This window comes from Clarias gariepinus, chromosome 5 (genome assembly GCF_024256425.1).
Source record: "Clarias gariepinus isolate MV-2021 ecotype Netherlands chromosome 5, CGAR_prim_01v2, whole genome shotgun sequence".
NCBI lineage: Eukaryota > Metazoa > Chordata > Actinopteri > Siluriformes > Clariidae > Clarias > Clarias gariepinus.
Window position 1 is genome coordinate 9,046,835 of NC_071104.1, and position 20,026 is coordinate 9,066,860.

A 20,026-nucleotide genomic window follows, 5' to 3' on the forward strand; every position below is an offset into this window, starting at 1 on the left:
CTCTCCCTCCCAGACTGAAGCGAAAGTGAAAGCAGTGAAAGTTGTGTGTAGAAACCCCCTTCAGTTCGAGTCCTTTATTAGTTTACGGCTCGACTAACAATGTGCAGCAGCGGAGCTCCGTCCCAGCGCTAAAGCCACAGGAATGGAGGAGAAAAGTTTACTTCTGGAGGGTCTGCCGGGGGATCTCGAGCAGCTCAGGACCAAACTAGAGCTTCATTTCAAAAACAAACGGAAATCTGGTGGAGAAGTCTTACAGATCCGAGAGCATCCGGAGGACAAGAGGAAAGCCCTGCTCATCTACCAACTGGACTCAGGTACAGATCAGATCAGATCAGATCAGTATATATAGTTAGTGACTGACTGCACTGTGGTGTAGTGTACTGTAGTGTAGTGTACTGTAGTGTAGTGTAGTGTACTGCACTGTAGTGTAGTGTACTGTAGTGTACTGTAGTGTGCATGAACACCTGGACTTGACTAACACTTCCTGATTTAAATCATGGAAAACAAACCAACACAACAAAACCAGTTGTGTAAATCAATTAATGTTCCTGTTTTTACCAATCAGTATGTACTCCATCAGTGATCAACAATATGAAGTAAATGTAAAGAATTACACACCCAGGAGTTCAGTCTATAAAGATTCTTCAGTAGAGGTCCTTTAGAGGTTATATTGATTGAGTGCTGTTTTGTATTTTTTTGTATTTTTTTTTTTTTTCAAAATTCATTTATTGCCACACGGACTCCAGAATTTATATATATTTTTGTTTATGTTTGTTTTTAAGGTGGTAACCTGTTGCTATACAGTACCTCTATAATCACACATGATTAACTACTCACACAGCTTTTTGTGTGGTTAAAGTGAATTATTTGCTACGGTTTTTTTTTTTTAGGCCTGTAACAAAATCTAACGTAATAATAATAATAATAATAGTATTGAACCAGGATACTGCTTACAAAACTGTAATACTTATAGAATCACAATAAAACTTGAATCAGCACCTGGGTATGGTGATAATATTATCTCATTTTAAGTCACTGGTGATGATCCAGCCTGTAGGTTTATTTTTAGTCATGAACGGAATAGACACTTAATAAAAACTTAATAACCACAGTTCAGTTTATAACCACCGTTCATAAAGAAATCTAAAAGCTATGTTTTCTACACATGGTATAATACAGTAAGAGCCCATACTGTAAGCTTGTCTAAAGTATGTATGTGATCCCATACATAGATTTATACTTATATCTAGTTGTTTAAAATTACATTTGAACGAACATCAGTTAATATTTTACAGATAGTTACTTATATTCAATAAATGTGTATATGAATGAATACATAGAAATGCTGGAGGGGTGGTGTAGTGGTTAGCACTGTCACCTTGTACTGTACCTCCAGGGTCCGGGTTCAATTCCTGCCTTAGGGTCAATGAGTTTGCATGTTGTCCCCATGCTTGGTGGGTTCCCTCCAGGTTCTCCGGATTCCTTTTACAGTCCAAAAACATGCAGATTAGGTAAATTGGCGTTTCCAAATTGCCTGTAGTGTGTGAATGAGCATGTGAGTGTGAATGAGCATGTGTGTGTGTGTGCAGTGGATTGGCACCCTCATGCCTTAAGTCTCCTGGGATAGGCTCCAGGGCCCCTGCGACCCTGTATACAGGATAAAGTGGAATAGATGATTATACATATGTATAGAATGAGAAAGTAAGAAATGCTGAAGCTGCAAATAATTCTGTCTGTAATTATCCTGCCCATGCATAAATCTTTGTTTGTCTCTTGTTAAATTACTTTGAAGGTAAATACCTGTCTTTTATCTTTACCTTAGATTTAAACAATGTCCTTAAACAAGGCATGCACAAAATTGAATTTAAAGGCCACGGAACTGTTGAACTGAATGTCAAACCATTAAATGTGACGAAAATTAAGCCGCCTGTTTTACCAAAACCAAAGATAGAAACTCTTGAACACAACAGATCTGCGCAGCGCCCTCCACCTCAACAGGTGAGTGGTTTGTTTATTTGTTTATAATTGCTTTGCTTCCTATGTCAGCACAAAAATGTGTTTCACGTCATGAGCTTTAGAAATATTTCTTTTAGCTTGTTATTCCAGTTAGACCAGTGTTTATATATCCCTGCATGACTTGAAGGGACGAATGGCTGCCAGTAAATGTTAAAAAAATTGAGGAAGTTCTTTTGTATATTACATTATTATGTAACTGGTCAGGCCCATATCCTAATTAGGCTGGTGATAAGGTTAAGGAGGCCTAATCTATTTGTTTTGTGTATCTTTTTTGTATTTTACATGTAATAAAAGAAGTATCGAGGAGTTCAGAAAGGTACAGAAAAACACTTCACAGCATGTACTGTTTAATGATACACATCCAGTAAAGGTGAGAAAAGTAGGCTGCCGAGTAAGTCTGACAACACATGTGTTCTTTGTCTCAGGAAATGAAGAGAACTCAAAACCCAGGGATCTTCTTATCAGCACAGAGGAGACAGTTGATAAAGAGATTCTTGCAATGTACTTTGAACAGTTTACAGAGAAGGCTGAAATTATAAAACATGGAAAAAACAAGTGGATCCTAAAAGTCGCCAATTCGTGTGGTAAGTTTTAGCTCTTTAGATCCTGAACTGAGCCACCCAATACTTGCAATATAACACAGTAGTAAACCAGAACCCCTAAAACTGTTGCTGTTGATCTTTAGATGTGTTGACTATTCTGGACAAAAAGGAACATGACTTTGGTCTGGAAGTGAAGGTGTATAAAGAAGCAGATGATGAAAAGCAGTGCGACCCTCGACGCTTCATCCTGACTGGATTCGAAGACAGCTGTCAATGCAAATTAATTACCATGTATATTGGGAGCTGCAGTCAACAGCCAGTACATACTTGGGAGATAGTTGATGATGAGAGAATTGTGGTCACCTTCAAGGAAGACATCGGTGAGTTCTCCAGCCAAAATTCTTCTGCATTGCTTCAAACTGACTAATAATTAAGGGATTTATGAACGGACACAATACGGTATTTTAAAAGACTTTCGTTTTCTTTTGCGGTCGTTTTTTTTTTTTAATACTGATTTTAAAATTGGCAATTTATTAAATAATATCTGAAGAGACTCACCTTAAATCTAAAGCTTGTAATACCTAATTATAGAGGCACCTGCAAGGACCTGTAGCTAGAAGACTGTCAGGGGAAAATGTACAGTATACAGTAGGTAAAGGGAGAACTTCAACTTTAACCCTTCATGAGGCACTTCCAGAGATCTATTTTGTGTTCAAGTTATGGCAGAAGAAACCTTGTTTTAAGTCACTTAATGAAGTAGAGTTGTATGGTAAATGTGCTTTTAACGTTGCATGGAAATCTAGGGTGGTATCTTTGGAGTGAAATACGAGGTTTACTATGGCTTACTGTGGAGCTTCCTATTTTTTAATTATACTGTACAAGTTTACAGAGGTTTACTTTCTTTGACTCAAGAGGGGATTTTGCTGGCAAGACAATATTGGCGTGTTAAAAGACGCTAGTTCTGATTTTCATAATAAGCCTTGTTCGTATTACCTGCATCATGTCTGAAACACTGGCCTCCCAGGAACACCTTTAATGGTCCAAACATGTGTTTGAATGATTGCGTGTACAGTTCCCACAGACAGATGCATCTCTCCCCCACAAGTTGCCAACACGTTATCAGTCGATTTTCAAGGATCAGGCTTTCACTCACTAAATGTTCATGGGAACGACTGCAGTAGGCTCGGAGCCACCTCGGGTAGGATCATCAGTCGAGGACGTACAGGCTTTCTTTAAAACTTTGGCACCATTTAAATATTTTACTGCAACTAAGAGTCTCATCACCATACTGTGGTTGAAGTCTTTTGTAAATGTCAGTTCACCAAGTAATTCCATCACAAGTCCTCATTTGATTTGAATGCACCTTGTGAATTTACAGTGGGGCAGAAAGTATTTAGTCAGCCACCAGTTGTGCATGTTCTCCCACTTAAAAAGATAAGAGAGGCCTGTAATTTTCATTATAGGTATACCTCAACTATGAGAGACAAAATTGTAGAATTTTGAAAGAATTTATTTGCAAATTATGGTGGGAAATAAGTATTTGGGAATAACAAAATTTCATGTCTATACTTTATTATATACCCTTTGTTGGCAATGACAGAGGTCAAACATTTTCTGTAAGTCTTCACAAGGTTTTCAAACACTGTTGCTGCTATTTTGGCCCATTCCTGTTGATGTTTTGGGGCTGTCGCTGGGCAACACACACTTTCAACTCCCTTCAACGATTTTCTATGGGGTTGAGATCTGACACCTGGCTAGGCCAGTCCAGGACCTTGAAATACTTCTTACGAAGCCACTTCTTCGTTGCGGTGTGTTTGGGATAATTTTCATGCTGAAAGACCCAGCCATGTATCATCTTCAATGCTCTTGCTGATAGAAGGAGGTTTTCACTCAAAATCTCACGATACATGGCCCCATTCATTACAACTCAGCATTCTTTCTCCTCCAAACACAACGTTCTATTTTGGTTTCATCTGACCATATGACATTCTCCCAATCCTCTTCTGGATCATCCAAATGCTTTCTAGCAAACTTCACACGGGCCTGGACATGTACTGGCTTAAGCAGGGGGACACATCTGGCACTGCAGGATTTGAGTCCCTGGCGGCGCAGTGTGTTACTGAAGGTAGCCTTTGTTACTTCACTAGGTCCCTCCGTGTGGTTCTGGGATTTTTGTTTACAGTTCTTTTGACCCCATGGGATGAGATCTTGCGTGGAGCCCCAGATCGAGGGAGATTATCAGTAGCCTGGTGCTGGTCTACAATTTTATTCCTGGTGTCCTTTGACGGCTATTTGGTCTTGGCCATAGTGTAGTTTAGAGTGTGACTGTTTAAGGTTGTGGATAGGTGTCTTTTATACTGATAACAGATGTTATTAATCAGGTAACAAGTGCAGGACAGTGGAGCCTCCTAAAGAAGAAGTTACAGGTCTGTGAGAGCCAGAAATATTGCTTGTTTATAGGTGGATACGGTGGATATGCTCTCTAATGTCATCTACGTATGAACGGACTATGAAGATATACAGTATGGTCTCAGAAGGTTGAGAAATGCAACAAAATCCCTTGCACATTACAATCCAGTTGAATTAAGAAAGAAGTTAATATAATATTTCTTTTTTTTTTTTTTTTTTTTTTCTAGATTCAAAATCGTTCATTGAGAAATGTGCTGCCAGAAACCTGCAGGGCATGGAAATTGAAGCCTCTCATTTAGAATTAACAGACTCAGTTCTGGTACTGGGGGATATGAGCACACTTACAGAAGACATGCTGACCCTCTATTTTAGCAACAGCAAAAGGAGTGGTGGAGGCAACATCAGGTCTTTCATTTGGGTCAACAAACAAAAGAGTGCGGTGATATCCTTTCAAGATTGTCATGGTAATTTTTTATTTTAAATATTCATATATCATACATGCATACTTAACTCATATTTATTTTGACACTGCGAACTTACTGTGCAGTTATTTATTTTTGTACTTTATCGAGACATTTGAAATCAGTTTATTTGTTGCGGACATTTAATATGGTTCTGTATTCCTTTCCTTTTACAATAGTTGCACAAGAAGTGGTGGACAAAAAACATCAACTTTGTGGCACAAACCTTGGCACTTCGCTTTTTTATTCAAGTCTTCAGAAGGCTTTGACAGGAGAAACGCCAAGGTGTTCCAGCATATCCACGAGTACGATTATTCCCGTTGAGGAGGCAGTCCGCAGTTTCATTGAAAAAAACGAAAAGCACAAAAATGATTTTGAGAGTCAACTAATGGTAGTTCGTGCCAATGTAGTTTTTGACAAGACCACATCCCCTAGAGAAATTGCACTTGAGATGGCTGTAGACAAAGAGTCTTTAGGTGCACTTCGACTAGGACCAACCTGGGAAAGTAAAGCCCAAAGAGAAGCACAAGCCTTTCTGAGCAGGTATAGCACAGCTGAGCAGCAAGCTGAGGTCGAGATCTGGAAAAGAATAGAGCATAAGTGCCTTGAATTTGTCAATTCTGATGTTGAGGTCACCTACAAGGAAACCAAAATCGCAATAGTTGGCCTAAAAACAGAAGTCTCTACTAACCGGGACAAGATTCTGAATCTTTGTGAGGATGCAACTGCAGAACTTGAAGTGGAAAGGAACACTGTTGAAAAAGTGATTCAGTTTGACTCAAAAGAGGCACTACAGCTGGTAGAACATTGTGTATATGGCAAACTTCAAAAAGTAACGCTTACAAAAAATGAAACTAACCTGACTTTTCACTTGCAAGGTTTGAGGGACCGTGTAAGTACTGCTGAAAGGATCATCAAGCAAGCACAGGAGGAGGTCATCTTCCAAGGACTGAACCTGTCGGGTCACTTGCTTCAGTTTCTGAAGTCCTTAGATCTAAAGAAATTTGAGCAAAACCATTTTGTAAAAAGCCATATAACAGCCTTATTTCGTAAAGATGGAGAGCTTCTTGGGCTCGTTGCAGAGAAAAAATACCTCGAAGCAGCCGAAGACAAACTGAAAAAGATTCTTCAAGAGGAGATCATCCAACTTACTCCAGATGTAAACAAAGGAATTAACTCTGACAAATGGCTGAAGTTCTTGAATGAATTAAAAATCGAATCAAATCGTATTTCACAGAATGTTACCATCATATCCTCAGAGGCACAGGTTGTGATTTGCGGATTTGCTGACGTGGTGGCGAATGTTACGAAAAAGGTTCAAGCTTATCTAGAGAACAAGACTCCAGCAACTGAATATGTCAATCTGAAATCTCTGCATGAATTGGAGTTTATTGACTCGTGCATGAACTTGTCCAAAAATCCAGAAATTCGAAACCTTGGTATAATCGTTAAGTCATGCAGAACAGCAAGTTCTCCATGTCTCAAAGTTACAGCATCCAAAGAAAAAATCCAGGATGTAATTACTGTTGTGAAAAAACATGTATCCCGCATTCATACTGAGAAGCAGACTTTTTCTAAAGCAGGAGAATCTAAAGTCATACTTAAGCATGAAGCCAAGATTCAGGCCAAAGCCAAAGAGTGCCATTGCAAGGCTTACATTTCAAATGAGGAAAGCGGCCCATCAAAACAATACACCCATAAAATAAACAGCCACATGACTTTAACAGTTACAGAGGGAGATCTGCAGCACTTTCCAGCTGACGCCTTGATTTGTCCTATGAACAGCAAACTAGCTTTTGACAACCCCATTGCGCAAAAGTTCCTACAGCTCGCAGGTTCAGATATTCAGGTAGTCTGCAACAGACTTCAAAAGGAAAAGCAAACGTTACTTGCTGGAGATGTGGTCCTAAGCAACTCAGGAAATCTCAGTGCCAACAGTCTCATTTTTACTGTGTTACCTCAAAGCGGTCAACAGTTAACTTCTGTTACTGGCTCTCACTACCTACAGGAAGCCGTTCTTAAAAGCCTCCAGAAAGCAGAGTCTCAAAATGATACTTCTATCGCAATGCCAGTAATAGGCTGTGAAACTTTTGGGTTCTCCACCAAAGAAAGCTGCTTGGCAATCAGAGACGCAGTGCTTCAGTTCAACAACGCACAACAAAATTCGCAGAGGAATATAAAGAACATATTTGTTGTTGATTCTAATGTGAAGGTCCTGGAGGAGTTCAATGACATCATTGCTAAACTGGTATGTGAGCTTTTTTTTTTTTTTGCCACCATTTGTCTTACTTGAACATCATAGTTACCCAGATCCAGCTGTCTTACAGTAATTACCTCTCCTGTCACCAGGGTTTCTCTAATGTAAAAGCGTCTACAAAGCCAACAAAGACTACCTCTAAAAAACAACCCAAATTTGTACATTTTAAACAAACATCTGACACAGAAGGTACCGTTTTGTTATTACAATATTGAATGTGTCTCTTCACCAGAGACTTTGTCCAACCTTGTTGTTTAACTGTGGTATATCTTCACACATATGGTTATAAACAGTTCATGTTCATGGAGTAATGGTGTCCCTTAAACAAGGAGATATCACCAAAGAGATAGTGGACGTCATCGTCAATTCCAGCAATAAAGCATTGGATCTTAACACGGGTACGGTCACACTCTTTTCTTAATATGTTACTGTATTGCATTTTGTAAAAAGTTAGAATGAGGTGTAAGGAGAATTAAAATTCATGTTAATTTGTGCATTATGGATTCCACTTTGCAGGAATGTGGTCTGGAGATGACTTGTAATTGGGAATCCATAAGAAAAATATCGTAGTTCACTATAATTTACTTTTACTAAACTGTAGTATATGTTATGGTATTTTTAATACTAGTGTTAATCTTCAAAAACACTATAGTAGTAGTACTAAGTAGTGGATAACTGGGTACTCTTAATAGTATGTCTTTCACATCTCTTATGCATGTCTTTTTTATTTGTTTAGGTGTGTCTGGTGCAATTTTGCAGGCCGCCGGACAATCAGTTGTGGACGAATGCAAAAAGCATGGTAATTTAAATATGAACATACTGTATATATATAGGCCTAATATTTCCCCCCCTAATGTTAATGTGTTGGAAGCAAAACCAATGGGCAAGTATAAGGATTTCAGTGACTTTGACCAAAATTGGACCAAATTGTAATGGCAGTCATACTGTATGTTAGGCAACTGAAAATATAACAGGAGATTTGTTTACGTTAATATGGAGTTCAGTTCCATTATTTGAGGCTCAGGTATAAAACTTTGCATGCATTAAAAGTCTCTGATCTGCCTGTTTCTTCCAACTTTATGAGTGTGAATTAGTCCTAAACCCACTCAGTACACACGCTTACACAAGTCTCAAAATCATAAAAAAAAAATTTATGATCCTACAGATGCTACACTCTGAACTATTTCTCCAATCGCAATTAATAATGATACATTTTTTTAATCATCCGGGCCCTTTTGGGCGTCTTAACATGCTTAAAAACTCATGTAAATCGGCACACAGTCAAAGGTATTGATGTCCATATGTCCAGGTTGGAATCTGCTGCCATTCAGACTCTTGTGATCACTTCTAGATCTCATTGAGCTGAACAATTTTCACTATGGATGTCATGAGCTCAACTCAACTCGAAGTCAGATATTTTGAGTCAAAACGCACATTTACTGTATGACATCAGAACTATTAAATTCACACTGTTTACTACACGCACACACAGTACACACACACATACTACACACACACGTACTACACATCCCAAACACACACACACACACTACTTATTTTATATACACACTTCCATACACATACACCTTTCACATTGCATGTCATGGGCTGGACTCAACAGGATGTCAGTTATTTTTGGTCGTTTGCAGAACACACCCAGTGGATTCTGATGTACTCCGCGTGTGAAAGCGGTTAATAACTTTGTGTGACATCACATTGAGAGAAATAACATTGAGTGATGCTTTTTTCCCGCATCTGGGGCATTTTGGAGGTCTAAACATAAAATTCTCCCTTTTTAAAAATGATGTCATAGTGATCTTGGTACTGTATGTCCCCTTTAAATTTGGGTCCGCTCATTGTTGCTTCCAATCTAAAACCAATGTTATACGAAATAGGCTACATATAACTAATCATGAAACTTTTTCAAAGGTTTTAAATGGTTATGAAAACATGGAAAAAAAAATATTGGATCAAGATATTCATAAAATTTATAAAAGTTTAATCGAATCGACACCTACTGTAGGTATCGTGATAATATTGTATGTATGTATACAGTACAGTATGTGTGTGAAAAAGAGAGTTGCATTTCCTGCTCAACTTCCATAGCAAAGTCTATACTGTACAGTATGTGTGTTGTTCTTCATACTAAACTATGTGATCTATCATTGGCAGGTCCACAAAAAGAGAATGGAGTGGTATTGACAAGCGGAGGCAATCTCTCATGTAAACATATTGCTCATATGGTTGGGCCCAATAATGCTGCTGATATAACTTCTACTGTGGAGAATGCTCTAAAGCTCTGTGAAACTACAGTCGCCGCCACGGTAGCCGTTCCTGCAATCGGCACAGGTGAGACCGCGATCATTTTGTGCCGACTGCAGTTAGACTTTACAATATCTCTGCTGTATCTCAGTATCCATCCATCCATCCATCCAGAAGTGACAGGTCTATCAAATAAATGTTCAATATGAACTTTTCACAGGGAGAGGCGGTATCGGAGCAAATGACTCCATCAAAGCTATTCTAGCTGGAGTGGAAAACCATTTGACGCAGTCGGCATCATCCAGTCTTCAGAAAGTAACTGTGGTGGCATTCGACCAGATGGTTTTGGATGCATACTGCAGCTATTTTAAGGAGAGGAACAGCAAGGTTAGGACTTACAGTACAGCGATTTACAGTATAGTCAGTTTGTGGTTTTAATATTATAAGTTTATATACCTGATTATGTAAATCATTGAGTTTGTTTGTTTATTTGTTTTTTGTTTTAGACTGCACGTACCAATATGCCTGCGAATAAAGGTACGGATCAGCGTCCTTAACACTCCTAAAAAATCAAGGATTCTTAGTAATTTGATTTATTGTCTTTAGTAGATAATAGTTTTACAATTATTTGATCTTTATGCTCTCAATAGTTAAAATCGGGGATGTATGGATTGAAATAAAGAAGGGGAACATTACCATCGAAACTGTCCGTGGCATCGTCAACACCACCAACAACCAAATGAACCTGACAGGAGGTGTGTTCTTACGATTACTCATGATAACTATGATTATTTATTTATTTTCTCTGTATTGTGCATAATGACGCGCCATATTTTATTTGGTAAAAGATTTTGCTATATATGTTTATCATGCCTGCATTATTATGTCCAGTACAAAATCATTCACTATTTCCAAACATAACTCAAAATTTAGAAGAACTAAGTAACTTTGTGATTTTAAAGAAAGTAACATATTACACGACAGACCAGTTTTTAGATGGAAACAGAAAAAAATGTAGACTTATATACAGTAGGCGCTTGTTTTTGCATGAAAATAGACAGGAGCAGGACAAAGTTACTGCTGTATACTATATACTCATATTCTCCGGGGCACTCAGCATGTTCTACCCGTGATTGGATTCCTCAGGATTCCTGTCCTTACCTTCCACAGTCTAAATATTAAAGACATTAAAAAAGTGGAACCATTGAACAGGAACCTTGTACAGGCTACTGGTTTATGTAAAAGCTTATGTTCAGATATGTGTAATGTTCTCGAGACTCTTATACATACAGTAATTACGTTCTGACATCTGTAACATCTGTACATCTGCTGCTTGCTGTTATTTTTATGTGGTTTTAAAATGTCACTGTTCATACAGGAGTCTCAGGAGCCATTTTTAAAGCTGCGGGACCCTCTGTTCAACAGGAGTGTCTAAATCATGGTAAGCTCCTTATGATCCCAACCAACTGTGTACACAAGTTTACCAGTATCCCACACAATCGGTTAACAATATTCATGAACACAATTTAAAACCACTAGGTATTTTCATACATATGCAACGTATTGAAATATTTAAGGTCCAATGTTATGCGTGTCATTACTGTGTCTGACTAATTGTCCTTTAAGGTCCCCTCGTGGGCGATACAGCTGCAGTGACCAGCGGTGGGAATTTGCAATGTGATTTCATCATTCATATGATAGGACCCCACTCTACTAAGGAGGCAAGATCACGAGTAAAGAAAGTACTGGAGAGGTGTGAGGAGAAACAGATCAGCACCATTTCCTTTCCCGCTGTCGGCACCGGTATGCGTTTAAATGTTAAGGTCTGTTTTGTTTTTTTTGCATATAATCATAGATACATTTCTCAGCTGTTTTCCTTCTTCTAAAGGTGGAGGTGGTGTTAATAGTGTGGATGCCATCACAGCTATGCTACAAGGCTTTCATGACCACTTGTCTCAACGTTCCTCCTCTGCCCTTAAACTTATTTACATCGTCGTGGACCGAGATGAAGTCCTGAAAGCGTTCCTACAGGGACTGAATCAGTGGACTGCAAACCCTCAGGTAGAGTCGAACGTCTATATGCACTGCGTGGCCAAAAGTATGTGGACACCTGATCTTTCCAAAACTGTTCCAGTAAACTTGGACGCACAACTTTATAGGATGTCTTTGTATGTTGTAGCATCGTTATCACCGTCGCATTGCACCTCCAGGGTCTGGATTCGAAAGACATGCAGATTATGCTAATTGGCATTTCCAAAAATTGCTCGTAGTGTGTGAATGCGTGTGTGAACATTGACTACCACGGTTGATACAATGGTCACCATTGGCCTCCACGGTCTCTAGCTAAACTACAGAGGTTCATGAATGGATGGATGGATGGATGGATGGATTTTTAGGCCAGTTTTAGTATGACAATGATTCTACCCACAACACAAGCTTCATGAAAACATGGCTTGGAAAGGGTGGACTGGAAAAATGTGAGTGTCCTGCACAGAGCGAGAGTGCTGACCTCAGCCCCAACACCATTGGGATGAACTGGAACACCATCTGAACCTCAACATCAATACCTAATACTCTTGTAGCTGCATTATCACAAATCCCAAAAGCCACAGTCCAAAATCTAGTGCATAGCCTTTCCAGAAGAATGGAGGTTATTATGACAGCAGAGGGATCCTTAATGTGGAAGGGTACAATATGTTCAACAAGTATGGTCAGGTGTCCACAAAGTTTTGACCACACTATGTCACTAGAGTGGAACCTCGGTCTTGGTTTACGAGTACCGAGTATCATGTATCACACATGCGCTTCTTGTTTTGATGCTGAGCGTCACGTGATCACAGCTGAGCCAACGGTTTTTCTCTCTCTTGTGCTGCGGAATTGTGGGTAATCATCTCCCCTGCTGGGTCTTAGTGCGCGTCTCTTACTGGTATGATCAACATCCGTGCACACGTGTACTGTTTACTATAACACTGTGACCACGTGTATATGCGTAAAACACGTGTGTACTGTTTATTATAACACGTGTGTGCGTGTGTGTAAAGCAAAAGAAAGTCTCATTAGAGAGGTTAAAGATCCATTTTCTCCCTCTCTGTATCAGCCTGTCATTATGTATGTGCGCACATGTAATGTACACTGTGCCTCTTCACACACACACTCTTGCCTTTACACACACACACACACACACACACACACCCACACACACACACACACACACACTCTTTCTCTCTCTAATGGAAACTCTGCACTCTTTGCACCAAACAAATGAACGACCATTTTATACTATATGTTAAGTCCTTAATTGTTAGAGACTTATGGTTTTCTGTTATTGAGTTCCGTTGCCTGAATTCTTTGCGTTAAGGACATGCTTAAACAGAAAACAAAAAGGATTAAGGGACAGGCAAATAACTCAATAACAGAAAACCATAAGTCTCTAACAATTAAGGACTTAACAAGGAATTCAAAGACGTAATTTTCATGTTACAAAAGGGTAATGCATCCGTACAAAGAAACAGTTGTCTCTCCAAACTAGACCCAGTACTGCAGGATGGAGTGCTAAGAGTCAGAGGACGTCTTGGTAGGTCTGCAATGCCTGAGCATGTAAAACACCCAGTCATTATACCCAAAGACTCACTTTAATTACTTAACTTCAATCTTAAGAGACATTCACGAACAGGTCGGACATTGTGGAAGGAATTATATGCTTTCAAAATTGCGGCAGAAACACTGGATTCCGACAGCAAATTCCCTTGTGAGAAAGTTTCTGTCCAGTTGTGTGACATGTAGAAAGATCAGAGCAAAGACTAGTGAACCAAAAATGTCAGAACTGCCACGTGATAGAATAACACCAGATCACCCACCGTTCACTAACGTAGGGGTAGACTATTTTGGACCCTTCGAGGTTAAACGAGGTAGAAGTAATGTTAAAAGATATGGCGTATTGTTTACCTGTCTGACAACGGGGTCAGGGGTAGCTCAGTGGTTAAGGCATTGGACTACGGTTCGGAAGATCCCAGGTTCAAACCTCACAACCACCAAGTTGCCACTGTTGGGCCCTTGAGCAAGGCCCTTAACCCTCAACTGCTCAGATGTGTAATGAGATAAAAAAAAAAAAAAAATGTAAGTCGCTCTGGATAAGAGCGTCTGCCAAATGACTAAATGTATGTATGTAAATGTATGTAACAACAAGAGCCGTGCACATTGAAGTCGCGCAGTCATTAGATACAGACTCCTGCTTAAATGCTATTCGACGCTTCATGTGCAGAAGAGGCCAGGTGTCAGTTATGAGAAGTGATAATGGAACAAACTTCATAGGCGCTGAGACTGAATTGCGTAAAGCTATCCAACAGTGGAATCAGTCAAAAATTGAAGGCGTCCTCATGCAAAAGGGGATACAATGGATATTTAATCCTCCTGCTGGGTCTCACTTCGGTGGAATATGGGAAAGGCAGATAAGATCAGTTAAAAAAATCTTGAGGTCTGTACTAAAAGAACAAACACTAAACGATAAGAGCTTGTGTGAGGTGGAAGCTATAATGAATGACCGTCCCCTTACAGCACGTCAATCTAGGGTATCACCAGTGGTGCTGATCGGCTTCACGCTCTTCAAGCTCTTCATTCGGAACAAATTATGCTCCTAATCCAAGGTTCCGCAGTATTCACATATTGAATCTATAGCGAGATGCCCATCTTAAATTTAGGAATTTTAATAATATTTGCAGGTTGCTGAACAATCCGAAGATGAAGATGATGAAAGTTGTTCTGGCTCAAATGATGAGAGTTTATCTTCAGAAGAAGAGGGTGACTCTAGTGGTAAGACTTGTATCACAAACAAGAAATTCAGAGAAAACATTTCACATTTTACTGTAAAAGACTCTGACCTCAACTTTTTATACATCACAGAATTAAACATTGGCCAAATCAGAGTTAAAGTGCTTTGTGGCGACATCACTAAGGAGACGACAGACGCAATAGTCAGCAGCACTAATATCAACCTTAATCTAAGCACAGGTAACCTACAGTACATATCTACTGTACATATCAGTTCGTACAATTCTTTTTCAATGACCTTACGTTTCATACATACAGTAGTGTATCACAGTCCTGTATTTGTTTTCAGGTGTATCAGGAGCTATCCTCAAAGCAGCCGGACAGACCGTTGTGGATGAGTGTACCAAATTAGGTATGTATTAGGAAGTGTAATCCTGTTTATTCAGACACACAGCATACTGTAGCTTTACCTCTGCCAGCATTCTCCCTGAATAAAGGTGTTCTCCCTGAATAAAGGTGTTCAACCGGGTGATGGTGTGGTCCTCACATCAGCTGGAAATCTTCCAGTTAAGCACATTATCCATATGGTTGGGCAGACCAAAGAGAAAGACATCACAAACTCCATGTATAAAGTTCTGAAGAAGTGTGAAGAGAACAAGATTGAGTCTGTTTCATTCCCAGCTCTTGGAACTGGTAAGTGCTGTATATAACTCACGTTCACATTATTCCCTAAATAGTTCAAATGTTTATGGTTTTGCCTATGTTTAACATGCCTAGCTGTGGACATGTTAAATGGGACAGTAATCCACAACAGGATGTGGTGTGTGACGCAGTGCGACATGAATCAGCATGAACTGTTTCTAACAACAACACAGTACAACCGGCGTTATTCCTCTTACCATAGTGGATTGCAAATGATTAAAAAATTTTATTCATTAATGAACAAAACATTAAACATTTGAACTATTTAGGGAATAATGTGAACGTGAATTCCAAAGATATATATATATATATATATATATATATATATATATATATATATATATATTATTTTATTTTTTTTTTTACATAAAATCCAAAATAATTTAATTTTATAAAGTTAAATAGATGTCTCTTAATAGAACCATTTTAATAAGTACACATTCTCTCTTTTTTGTAATCTATATGTTGTTAGTCTCACTGTAGAACATCTGCATTGTTCAAGTTCAATTTAATCTAATTACCTTTAATTTATAAAGGACTTCAAATAATGATCGTTGTCACAAAGCAGCTTTATGAAATCAACGAAAAAATATTAGCATAATGAGTTTAAAATGGGTGGCACGGGGTTTACAGTTGCCTTGCATCTACGAGGTCCGGGTTCGAGTCCCAGCCAGGTTCGATTTCCATCTCTGTGTGCATTGAGTTTGCTTGGTGGGTTTCCTCCCACAGTCCAAAAACCTGCAGATTAGGCTAATTGGCGTTTCCAAATTGCCCTTAATGTGTGTATGTGTGTGTGTGTGCCATGCGATGGATTGGCACTCTGTCCAGGGTGTACCCCGCCTCGTGCCCTAAATCTTCTGAATACAGGATAAAGCAGTATAGACGATGAGTAAGTGAGAGTTTAAAATGTGAGGAAATATAGTGGCCTTGAGAACCGAAAATTGGGCAGGAAATTTGCCTCGGCGTACCTAGCATTTTTGCCATACAAAGACACGTTCATATATTTTTTTTGTGGCGTCTTTTTTGCATTTTGTGCAAGATTTAGTGAAGAGCACCATGGATCCCAAGAATGTTACCAAGGACGATAATAAAAAAAAAAGGGAACCACTTCCAGTTTCCTTTGTAAAGCAGCCGGTTCCAAGAGGATTTATAAATTAAGCTTAAGTGAGAGGTTAATGTGTATTAATTTCAGATTTTACTTCATTTACTTGTCTTTTCTAAATTATTTTATTGTTTTTATATGGAGTATTATAATTATAGTTTTGGAAATTAGTAATATTGGTAATATTTTTGGGTGGCTGGAACGGATTATCTGCATTTACATTATTTCCTATGAGAAAATGCATTTCGCAATACAAAATGTTCACCCTAAGTACAATAAATTTGTGTCCCGAGATATCGTTGTATATATAAATGTAAATGATCAGACTGTCTCTGATGAGCAAGCTAAAGGGGAACAGTGGAAAGGAAAAACTCTCTTAGATAGCAATAGGAGGAAACCTTGAGAGGAACCTTTTTGCTAAGGAAATGATAACATATTAGAATGTGATTCTTAATATTAACTTAAACAATTACTTTAAATTCAAGTAAAGTTTATTAAACATGCTTTGTGTCTTTCCACAGGAGCAGGAAATCTGGCAGCAGCTCAAGTAGCTAAAGCTATGATGGACGCGGTGGCGAATTTCGTTATCGACTCACCAGCATTTTTAAAAACGGTTCAGATTGTGATTTTCCAAAGTACAATGTTGTCAGAGTTTGAGGAAGCTATGAAGAAGTTCAAAAAGACTTCTCGAACACCATCTTCAGGTAAACTCTAAATTTGATAGTCCTACCGTCCAGACACTTCATGCATATGTAACACTATGCAATATTTAAAAGTTTTTTAAGCAACAATTTAATATTTTTGTGTACTCTTTATAGTAACCATCCCAACATTAACCCAGCAAACAGCGACATCTTCCACCAATCGTAAAGTGTGTCTTGTTACTGAGACAGCCGCAGTGACTTTCCCAGTCGCAAACGTAGAGATCTATGGAATGTCCACTGCTAACATCGCCAAGGTGAAAAAGTTCCTGGATGATCTAGTTTCAGAAGAATGCCATAGCACAGATCTTCAGTCCAGCCATTTGGCCAACATTACCGAAGCTAACAACAAGGCGATTGTGGAGCTCAGCAAAAGCAAACAAGTGCGTGTCCTTGTGGCTGCAAAAGACAAACTGACAGTGTCAGGAAGGAAGGAGGATGTTTTAGACACCCTTCTACACATCAAGGGATTCATCCAAGCAGCACAAGAAAGGGAATCCCGAGAAAGTGAAGAAAAGAGGCTGAGCAAAACGTTGTGCTGGGAGGTCGCAGAACAGGAGACTTGGGTGCCACTGAGTTCCAGTATTAGCTATGAACTGGAGTTAGCCTTTCATAAAGAGCAGAAATATAGCTACACGGACAAAGGTGAAACATTTACCGTGGATTTCAAGGAGATGAAACGAGTAAACGCAAAGGGGAAGTCTTGTAAAATTAAGCGAAAACTGTTTGCTGACTCAGAAACAGGTAATAATCTTACATTTTTATTTTATATAATCAACTGTAAGTTTGTGATGCTGCAACATTAGCATAAGGCACTAATTAACACGCTACGGTATCCCACCACTGTTATTATTATTATTTTTTTTAGCTATCATTGACCCTCCACCAACCTGGACGAAAATGACTGGAAGTGACCTTGAAATAGTGTTGTTACCCGATTCAGATGAATACAAGAAAATCGAGAAGGACTTTTTACGCTCAAGCCAACACAAAGACGTAGCTCCTGTCCAAGTGGTGGAGGTACTGTATGAAGGCCATTTTGATAAGATTTGTCACCATATAGGGACACTTGTATTGTTGTGAATGATTCTCAATAAGTGTGCTGATCCTTAGATTCGCAGAATTCAGAGTCAGCCCCAGTGGCAGAGATACTGTGTGTGGAAGCAAGCAGTGGACAAGAAATACCCCAAGCAGACTAACGAGCGGTTCCTCTATCACGGCACGACCAATGAGATTTGTCAGAAAATCAATAGGAACGGCTTCAACAGGAGCTTCTGTGGCAGAAACGGTATGTCGTACTGTAAATTGCTCTACGTTCAAAATACTCTTTGTAGTATTTGGTAAGTTAATCATATTCTCCTTTCTTTTTAAGCGGTCGTTCACGGCGACGGTACATACTTCGCCAAAGAGGCTTGGTATTCCTGCCATGACCAGTATTCCAACCCAGATGCCAATGGACTGAAGTATATCTACAGAGCTAGAGTTGTTACCGGGAAACCATGTAAAAGTCAACGAGGAATGAAGGAGCCAGATCCTCTAAACCCAAATGATCCCAGTGCTGGGCTGTTTGACTGCGCCGTGGACAATTTGAAAAATCCGTTCATTTTTGTGGTTTTCTGTGATGCGGGGGCCTACCCCGACTATCTCATCAGCTTTAAAAGTGTCTGACGGTACAAAGGATGTCATTTTTACCTAACGAATATACTGTAACCTTTATCCGGAAATAATGCGTGACTAGCATAACTTGAATAACATTGAGCAATAATGCACATCAATTTTAAGTAATAGTTCAGATTGTTTACTTTGATGTTGAAATCATGAAACCATGTTGTGCCTTAACAGTTGTCTCAGGCCAAATGTTCAGGTTCTGTTGGTTAGTCTTTGCAACACTAGGATTTGTAGATAAAAGTAAATAAATGCACTTGACCGTGGGAGGAAACCAGAGTACATGAAGGAAACCCGCTAACCACGGGAGGAGAACATACAACCTCCACACACCAGACCAGCGGTGAGATTCTAAGCTCCAGTCCTGGAAGTCTGATGCAACGGAGTTAACCGCTAAGCCACCACGCTGCCACGAACAATATCCTCCTAAAATAAAGTTCTGTGCAGTATATCTATATTTGATCTTCAAGTCGTTCTCACAAAATGGATGTGGCCTACACTGGCGTCAGTTGGATTAAACGAAAAAAAAAAATTATGTGTCAAGACTCCTGAAGGGATAGCATAAGGAATACGGCAGATATTAAATATAAGTATTTTGGGAGTGATTCCAAGTTTGAATTTAGCAAGAAATATTGAATAAAATTTTTTAATATTTGAATTTTGAATCGATGTTGAATAATTTTTTAATCCCTTGGAATTAAAACTCAACTGACCAGGATTGTGTTGTTGCTGACATTTATTTTTAAACAAAATATTTATATTGTTATATGTAGTAATTTATTTTTGCAAAATCAAAATGTTATTTATATAATTGTGACAAAAAAAGTGCACCTGCTTATGGACAAAGGGCAGTTTTTAAATTTTTATATTACAGGGTAAAAGAAAATTAAAACCACCTAACTAGAGGGAAAAAAGTTAAGTATTCCAGAGATAGTTGGATTTTTTAACCCTTTTGAAACCTGAATGTCCAAAAATAAGAACTGGGAATTTTACTCCCAACTACAGTATTGTGCAAAAGTCTTGAGCCTCCTTCTTCTTCTTTGTCTTTCGGCTGTTCCCATTCAGGGGTCTCCACAGTGAATCATCTGCCCCTATCTAACCCTATCCTCTGCATCCTCTTCTCTCATACCAAATAACTTCAT

General features: G+C 38.9%; 1 protein-coding gene across 2 annotated transcripts; it reads left to right on the plus strand.

Annotated features, from left to right (window-relative positions):
• The first annotated feature begins 43 nt into the window (after positions 1-43).
• parp14rs3 (poly(ADP-ribose) polymerase family member 14-related sequence 3) lies at positions 44-19,245 on the plus strand. 2 transcript variants are annotated; one of them, XM_053496281.1, is made up of 26 exons: positions 44-314; positions 1,823-1,998; positions 2,311-2,332; positions 2,442-2,600; positions 2,702-2,938; positions 5,195-5,431; positions 5,608-7,676; positions 7,778-7,874; positions 7,979-8,083; positions 8,422-8,484; positions 9,858-10,034; positions 10,168-10,334; positions 10,454-10,484; positions 10,598-10,702; positions 11,326-11,388; positions 11,574-11,750; positions 11,836-12,008; positions 14,666-14,756; positions 14,847-14,954; positions 15,064-15,126; positions 15,231-15,407; positions 17,040-17,222; positions 17,337-17,963; positions 18,088-18,239; positions 18,333-18,507; positions 18,592-19,245. In XM_053496281.1, the coding sequence occupies exons 1-26, from the start codon at positions 143-145 to the stop codon at positions 18,885-18,887; spliced, it is 6,102 nt and encodes a 2,033-aa protein (XP_053352256.1). In that variant the 5' UTR covers positions 44-142; the 3' UTR covers positions 18,888-19,245. The 2 variants fall into 2 exon arrangements, with proteins under 2 accessions (XP_053352256.1, XP_053352257.1); XM_053496282.1 differs by having other exon boundaries at positions 2,314-2,332.
• The last annotated feature ends 781 nt before the right edge of the window (positions 19,246-20,026 follow it).

Excerpts from the sequence above, each read along its gene's own strand:
- parp14rs3 (XM_053496281.1), top strand. The coding sequence starts at position 143 with ATGGAGGAGAAAAGTTTACTTCTGGAGGGTCTGCCGGGGGATCTCGAG. Across the intron at positions 1,999-2,310 it reads AGCGCCCTCCACCTCAACAG|AAGTATCGAGGAGTTCAGAA; the intron begins GTGAGTGGTTTG and ends ATGTAATAAAAG. Across the intron at positions 10,485-10,597 it reads CAATATGCCTGCGAATAAAG|TTAAAATCGGGGATGTATGG; the intron begins GTACGGATCAGC and ends TGCTCTCAATAG.